The sequence below is a fragment of the Heterodontus francisci genome, chromosome 27 (genome assembly GCF_036365525.1).
Source record: "Heterodontus francisci isolate sHetFra1 chromosome 27, sHetFra1.hap1, whole genome shotgun sequence".
Taxonomy (NCBI): Eukaryota; Metazoa; Chordata; class Chondrichthyes; order Heterodontiformes; family Heterodontidae; genus Heterodontus; species Heterodontus francisci.
Window position 1 is genome coordinate 70124644 of NC_090397.1, and position 8753 is coordinate 70133396.

The 8753-nt window shown below is 42.2% G+C and overlaps 1 protein-coding gene across 1 annotated transcript; it reads left to right on the plus strand.

Moving 5' to 3' along the window:
* The first annotated feature begins 3206 nt into the window (after positions 1–3206).
* Positions 3207–3620, plus strand: LOC137384956 (CGG triplet repeat-binding protein 1-like). Its single transcript, XM_068059668.1, has one exon. The coding sequence runs from the start codon at positions 3207–3209 to the stop codon at positions 3618–3620; it is 414 nt and encodes a 137-aa protein (XP_067915769.1).
* The last annotated feature ends 5133 nt before the right edge of the window (positions 3621–8753 follow it).

Genomic DNA, 8753 nt, shown 5'->3' on the forward strand with positions numbered 1-8753 from the left:
CATGAGGCAGAGGAGATATTTTATTCAGCATCTTACATACACAATTAATTGGGTTTATTGCTCAGCCCAGTACTTTCATTGGTCAGAATCCTTAGTGGCTCTGCTCTCTTTTGGCAGTATTTTCCCAGCCCCCGCAGGGGCAGGCTTGCAGTTGGGATCAAGAGGAATTTCACAAAAGACAGCAACAGGCCTGCGGACTGACACGTTCCCATCTTCAGGAGATCTTCCCGGAGGCAGGTCATTGCCTGCAGCGGCTTCCCGTCCGGCAGTGGCGAATGATTATCCTGCATAATTAAGTGCGAATTTGTGGGCTGATTGGGACACCACCCTCCACTGAGGGCCAAGAGGAGGCAGCTTGCCTCGGGGGAGGAGTTGGGGGGGGTGGGCAGAAGGATGGATGGGGGGGTAAAGGCCTGCTCAGGTCGGGAAAAAGAACCCGGCCCAATCCCGACCGATCCACAGCGGACCCGAGCCTGACCCTAATCGGCCCAACCCGACCATCCCTTGACTTACCTTCCGACAGGGAAGCTCCACGAAGCTGCAGTGCATGCGTGATGACATCACAGTGATGTCACTCGCTCACTGCGCAGACTCCGTTTCGTTCCGGACTCCCAGCTCAGCTAAGTTTTTTTATTTTTAATACTTACCGGCAGAGCACTTACCGTGTGTGTGTCCGCCCCGACCCGACTTCGAGCGCCTGACCCAGAAGATGGACCCGACCCAACCCTGATACATGTCGTCGGGTCCTGTTGGGCTCGGGTAGCAGGCCTTTGGGGGGGTGGGGGCCTGTGAGAGGCCTCTTTCAATTCCCCACCCCCAACCAGAACAGCACTGATCATCTACAGCCACCGGCCATCCTGCGAAGTACTTTCCCTCCACAGGGGTGACCTCACAGCTGTGGCCACAGTTTTTTTCATTAAATTGTAACCTCTTCAGAAGGCACGTCAAGATGGAGACACTTTCACCCCACCTACAGCAGCAGTGTCCACCTTGGCCACTGGGGCGGCCATCCTTCCAAGACTGCAGGCCCTCTGATTGACCTGCAGCCTCACAGGCCCACCCGCCATCTTTAACTAGACAGTGGACCCAAAAGTGAGTTAATTGAAATCCGCCCTTTGTATCCACTACATCCTAACTATTTGCATTTTGCAATTAAAATGTTCCTGTTAACTGAGCAGTAATTTGGAGTGTAACTTCATTAATTATCTCTCAAGGCAGCTGGAGTTACTCCACACACGATAGTTCGATAGTTGCCTCGACAATGCTGATAATCATCCAGCTGCCTGCACTGTAACTGATCTCAGATGATTTCCAAAAAAGGAAAGAAAATATATAAGGAACACACACACACACACACATTAGCAAAGAGAACATTCACAATACAAAATTAGTTAAGAAAACACACATAATCACTTTTACAAAATGCACTTGCGCAGTTGACATGGGTAAAACAATCCTCAATGACTTGCTATCACTTTCTTTGAGACGCTGGTGGATATGATGATTATTTTTTATATTGCCAAAAGTTTCTCTTTTACCTTCACATTTGCTTAAAATTACAATAGGCTTAAGTTCTAATGAAAAAAATGTCAAAACATTGTTCATACAAGTCTTTGTCAGCCTTTAAAGTTCAGACGTATGATATTAATTTCTGTGCTCATCTGTCTTAAACAGACACCCTGTAAAGCTAGAACCTTGAGGAATTCTATGTTTCCTACAGAATAAACTGAGAACGGCAGACAAAAATAAGATTAACTTTCATTCTGAACACCTGCTGGGAATAGAGGAACTCCGAACAGACTGCATGAAAGTATCTACAATATACGATTGATAGTCAGGGTGCCGAACTCAAGTGAATTTACAATACAAACAAATCCAGATCTAAAACAAGAGGGTGGTACATCAGTGGAACATAGAAACAGGAGTTGGCCATTCAACCCCTCAAACCTGTTCCGCCATTCAATTAGATCATGGCTGAACTGTAGTTTAACGCCATTTACCTGCATTGGTTCTGTAACCCTTAATAGCTTTGCCTAAAATAAAATTAAACTCCGTTTTGACCTCCAGCAACATCTGAAGTGCGCATTCCTACAAACTTCTCAGCAGTTTTATTTCAGAGGATGGGAACACAGAGCATCAGTTACAATCAGATTCAAGTACAGTAGTTTAATCAATGGAACTATCTGTGTAATATGTACAAATCAAACAATATGCTTCCCCACATCTGGTTAAACAAACAAAATTATTGCTGACTATTGTCTTTTGCATTCTCACCTTCCCAGTCTCTCGTGCCTCAAGGCTTCGCAGCATTCTGCCAAAGTCAATATATATCTTTTATCTCTCAACCCAAAAAGATCAAAGATTTTCCAGCATATGCTGTATTTTTTGACAGCTGAGATTGTTTATAAATTGATTTACCCACTAGCATATTAACTATTTAATCTTTCAATGCTTTGCCCCCCAAACTTGCGTCAATACGCATTAAAAACTCAATATTAGCACTTTCAAAATCATTTGTGGAGAAAAATCCCAGAAGGTGGATAACGCTGGCAAGTTGGGTTTATTGCTCATCCCCAATTTCCCTGAAGTGGTAATAATGGACCTTTTTGAATAGCTGTAGCTCTGATGATTAAATTCCCATGATGGTGTTAGATAGGGAATGCCAGGATGTTGTCCAGCAGCAAATGAAGGAATGATGGTATATTTCCAAGACAGTATGTTGTGACTTGGAGGGGAATCTGTAAGTGAAATTGCTCCAATGATGTTACTGCTCTTGTATTTGAATGGTGTGGTAGATGTCAGGGGCTTGGGGAGGTGCTGTGTACAAGCTTGGCAAATTGCTGCAATACTTTTGTGTATATATTACAAACTGCAGCCACAGTACAGCATAGGAACATAAGAAATAGGAGCTGGTGTAGGTCATTTGGCCCTTCGAGCCCGCTCTACCATTCAGCAAGATCATGGCTGATCATCGACCTCAACTCCACTTTGCTGCACTATCCCCATAACTCGGGCCCTATCAAATTCACGGCCATGAAAAATGTGTCACGGACTGTGAAATCTTCGGTCCTCCGTGAAATCGGCCGTTTTGTGAACTTCACGCTTTTTAGTGACTGACACAACGCTCAACTGGCTGAATGGTAGATGAGAGAGGGCGTCCGGTGCAGTTTTGAGAGAAGTATTAACAGACAAGTGAGAATGCCAGAATGAGAAAATTAAATATGACCACAACCATTACTGCAGCACATGGAGTGAAAGAAACTGGAAGCCAAATTCTACACGATGGTGGAACACAGTTTTGTACAAGCTGCAATGTCGCATTGGATCACACACAGCAGGCAACAGTTCAGCGCCACTTACAGTCTGAAAGCCATCACAGCAGAAAGAGAGCATCCGACACCATACTGCTGAAAAACAAACAGGCAAAAAAACAAGCAACGATTTCATCTCTTAAGAAGTCGACAGCTCAGAAAATCATCAATTGGTTACAATGGAACTTGGACTTTTTTTTAAAAAGCGGCAAGATACCACTGGCAAAACTTGATCACCCAAAGCTGCGGGTGTTCATTCAACATAACGTGCAAAGTGGTGATTACTTGCCAAGTGCAAATAAACTATGACAGGACTACCTACCGAAGGTTTTTGCTATATATTGTAAGGAGATGAAGTCTCGGATTAACGCATGCGAGTCTTTATCAGTTATTTGTGATGAGTCCACCAATGAGCAAGACAACTATGTGCTCCATGTTTTGTTTGATTTTATGTCTGGTAAGGCCGAAGATGTACAGTCAGGAAACCTAACAGTGCTCGCAGATTGGGTCCACTTAGAAGTTGTTAATTACACCACAATTTCCCAAGTGATAATCAAAACCGTTTCAAAATACAGTGCAGATTTTTAAACAAAGTTTCTGCTTTCATTAGCAACAACGCAACTTACATGACAAAATCTTTCAAATCTGTGCTCCAAGGTGTAATACCTAATGCTGTCTATTTTACATGTAATGCACATAGAATTTCTCTTGTCAATGAGCTGTGGAAAAGCGAGTTTGGTAAAGTCGACAAACTGGTCAGCTACATTAAAAAGATCTTCAAACACTGCCTTAGCCACAAGCTTCGATACAGGCAACACATTGCAAATGCGTCTGAATTGGGGAATAAAACATCGTCCTCCCTCCAGAGCCAGTAATTACATGTTGGAATTCTTATTTTCAGGCAGTACAGTAGCATGCAGCTCACCTGAAATACTACTCAGACTTCATCTCAGAAGAGCTCACACTGAAAATACAAGTTTTAACAGACATTGTAACCCTTCTAAACGATGCTCAGCTTATTGAGGAGGTTCAGTTTGTTGCCAAGAATGCTACACAACCAATGGATTTAATCACTTGGCTTGAATCTTGATATCACAATTTACAAAGCTGACAATGAAATAATGAATGTACCATTCTGAGCTGAATCACAGTCAAACAATCTCTGATGGCGGTGAATTAAATGCCTGTGCTCAACAAATGTTTTCTTGCATGGTAAAGAAGCTCAAACAATATTACTACTACGGGGAAGTCAAGCTGTGAAGAAAAAGCATTTCAGGTTTCAACAAACTTCTGCGGTGTTCCTGAAAGCTGTGTGTATCTCTGACCCTGCACAAATGCACCTGTTGGTGGATTTAAACTTGTCCAAGCTAGGAATCGCATCAGGCAAGAACTGTAGGCTGGAGATTCCTGCTTATAAAAGCATTGCAAAGGAAGCAGATTGTCCTTTGCCTGTGCTGCAGTTTTGGAACTCTATGGAATGCAGAAGCCCCCACCTTGCACAGCTAGCATGGTGCTGCGTAACAATTCCAAGAAACTGTGGACATGGAGAGAGCTGTGTCTAAACACAGACAGGTGTTCACAGCGCAGAGACAGGGAATGAAGAAAGAGACAGTTGCAGGTTGCTCCATGCTTACATTCAACCACTGACTTCAGTGAGTAAAGAACGTGATCTGTTTAGAGTCAGCTTTTTACAATGGTTTAAGAATACAATAAATGCCATTTGAAACCAGAATTTTTTGGTTTTAAATATACAATTTTCACAGTTTGTTGCAACACTGTTTGTGATTTAAATACATGAAATCCACAATTCTTAAAATGCTATGTCCATGAAATTTGCAAACTTTGACCGTGAATTTGGTAAGGCTTGATCCATAACCCTTAATTCCTTTAGTACCCAAAAATCTATCCACCTCTGTCTTGAATATACTCAATGACTGAGCATCCACAGCTGTCTGGGGTAGAGAATTCCAAAGATATAGAATCCTTTGAGAAGAAATTTCTCATCTCAGTTCGAAGTGGCCTACTCCTTTATTCTGAGACTGTGACCCTGTGTTCTAGATTCCCCATCCAGGGGAAACATTTTCTCAGCATCTACCCTGTCAAACCCTTTTAAGAATTTGATTTGTTTCAATGACATCAATTCTCATTCTTCTAACTTTCAGGGCATATCGGCCTAGTCTATTCAATCTCTCCTCATAGAACAATCACCTCATCCCAGTAACCAGTCTAGTGATTACAGTTCTGTGATTGAGGTGTAAGCAACTGAATAGTTAGAATATGGCAAATAATTTTAGCAGGGAAATGGCAGGTGTGCAAGAACTAGAGAATGGTGACTTTGGGGAACATTAATTACCTAAATATCAAATGGGATAATGCTTGGTGTAAAGGACAAGGAAGGGGAGAAATTTCTGATGTGTTCAGGAGAACTTCCTTGACCAGTATGTTCTTGGTCCAACTAGGAAGGAGGCATTGCTGGATCTGGTGCTGGGGAATGAGGTGGGCCAAGTAGACCAGTGGGGGAACACTTGGGTAAGGGTGATCAATGAATCATAAAGGTTTAGATTAGCAATGCAAAAGAGCAAGGAACAATCTAAAGCAGAACTTCTAAATTGGAAGAGGGCTAATTTGAATGAGATGAGAGCTAGCCAGGATAAAACGGAACCAAAGATTGACAGGAAAAACTAACGGAACAATGGGTGATCTTTCAGGAGGAGATGTTTCAGGTACAGGCTTGGTACATTCCCCAAGGGTGAAAGGTGAGGGAACCAAAGCCAGGGCTCCTTGGATGATAAGGGAGATAAAGAATATGATGAAACAAAGAGGATGCATAATGCATGTCAGGTGAATTCTTCACGAAAGCCAGGCCAAATACAATAAGTTGAGAGGGAAAGTGAAGAAGAGAACAAAACTGGCAAAGAGAGAATGAGAATAAAATGGCAGTTAACATAAAAGGGAACCCAAAAATCTTCCACCGGCATGTAAATAGTAAGTGGGTAGTAAGAGGCGGAGTGGGGCCTATTAGGGACAAAGAGGGTCATATATGCTTAGAGGCAGGGCAAGGCTAGAATACTTAATGAGTACTTCGTATCAGTGTTTACTAAGGAAGAGGATGCTGACAAAATATCAGTAGAAGTGGAGATGGTAGAGGTAATGGATGAGGTGAAAAATTGATAGGCAGGATATACTGGAAAGGCTGGCTATGCTTAGAGTGGATAAGTCGCCTGGTCTGGATGGTTTGCATCCCAGGTTGCTAAAGGAAGTGGGGGTGGAGATAGCAGAAGCGCTTGCCATAGTCTTCCAATCTTCCCGAGATACAGGGGAGGTGCCAGAGGATTGGAGAGTGGCAAATGTGACATGCTTATTCAAGAAAGGGTGCAAGAACAGCCCTAGTAACCACAGGACAGTTAGTTTAACATCAGTGGTGGGCAAAGTTTTAGAAACAATAATCAAGGGAAAAAAGAAAATCAACAGGCACTTGGAGAGGTTTCAGTTAATTCATCTTTAATAGGCAGGTCATACTTGACAAATCCAATGTGTTTTTTTTGATGAAGTAACAAAGAAGGTTGATGACAGGAATGCGGTGGATGTTGTCTATGGATTTTAAGGAAGCTGAAAAAGTACCACATAAAAGGACGGTGAACAACATTGAGGCTCATGGAATGGGGGGAGTGGGGGTGGTCAGTGAGCTTGGATAAAAATTTGGCTTAAGGACGGAAAACAGTGAGTCGTGGTAAATGGTTGTTTTTCAGACTGGAGGACGTTAGTTCCCCAAGGCTCAATGCTGGGATCACTGCTTTTTGATATGTACATTTAAGAAATAAATGAATTGGATATTGGAATACATAGTAAAATTTCAAAATTTGCCGATGATACCAAACTTGAAGTTGTGACAAACAGTGAGGATGATACCTATCGACTGCAACAAGACAGATAGGCTAGCAAAATGGGCTGACAAATGGCAAATGGAATTTAATACAGATTAATGTGAGGGGATGCATTTTGGCAAAAGGAACAGGTAGAGGCAACATAGACTAAATGGTGCAGTTCTAAAGAGGGTACAGGAACAGAGGGACCTTGGGGTTCACGTGCCTAGGTCTTTGAAGGTAGCAGGACGTATCGAGAGAGTAGTCAGCAAAGCATATGGGATCTTGGACTTCATAAATAGAGAAGTATTCAGTTCAAAAACAGGAACATTATGCTGAACCTTTCTAAAGCTGTACGGCCAGTAGAGTATTGTGTCCAGTTCTGGTCGCCACAACTTAGGAACAATATGAGGGTCAAGAGGGTGCAGAGATTTACCAGAATGGTTCTGGGGATGAGGTATTTTAGTTACAAGGTTAAGTTGGAGAAGCTGGGGTTTGTCTCCTTACAGCAAAGGAGATTGAGCAGAGATTTGATAGAGGTGTACAAGATTCTGACGGGTTTAGATAGGGTAGACAAAGAAAGGCTATTCCCATTATAGAAACATAGAAAATAGGAGCAGGAGTAGGCCATTTGGTCCTTCGAGCCTGCTCTGCCATTCATTATGATCATGGCTGATCATCCAACTCAGTAACCTGTTCCCGCTTTCACCCCGTATCCTTTGATCCCTTTCACCCCAACAGCTTTATCTAACTCCTTCTTGAAAACATACAATGTTTTGGCCTCCGACGGTACAAGAACAGATTTTGGGCAAGAGATGCAGGACGATGTGAGAAGTTTTTTTTTTAAACGCAGTGGGTTGTGATGTCCTGGAACTCGCTGCTTACGGGGGTGGTGGAAGCAGAGACGAAGAATGATTTCAAAAGGAAATTGGATGGTCAGGTGTGGGAAATAAGCTTACAGGTTTACTGGGGTAGAGTGGGGCTGATTGGATTGCACTACAGAGAGCTGGCATGGCCTCGATGGGCCAAATGGTCTCCTTCTGCTCCATTATGACGAAAAAGAATTCAAGACTTATTTAACAACCCAAAGCTAAGCATATTCCTAACATTTTTGTGCAACCATACCTGTCTGGTAAAATGATTAAGGCAAGGACTGTAATCTGTAAAGAGCATCGCTGAAAATACTGAAAATTATGATCAACCTTATGCCAATTAACCAAACCCTGAGAGTTCCATAAAATACATCACTTGTGCTTAATTGCTTCTATAAATTTTGTTATTGTTTTCATCAATTTATAGTGTGTGTAGGTCAGATCGCTGACACAAATTGGTCTAATATAATACGCAAGCAGCTGTTTTTAAATTGTTATAGCACAGTTAATTTACATTAAAATGTAATCAATCTAATTTGAAAATATAACACTGTTGTGCAGTACATCATTTTCAACGTGACTTCACCCAAGCTAAGTAGACAATTCTCTGCATTGCCAGCAACTTGCAGTAGAATTTCTGCACTGCATCATTGTTTAACTTCATGAAATGTTATTTCCTGTTTGTAAATTATATTGACCACTGAAGA

Coding starts and splice junctions, on each gene's coding strand:
- LOC137384956 (XM_068059668.1), top strand. CDS start 3,207: ATGAGAAAATTAAATATGACCACAACCATTACTGCAGCACATGGAGTG.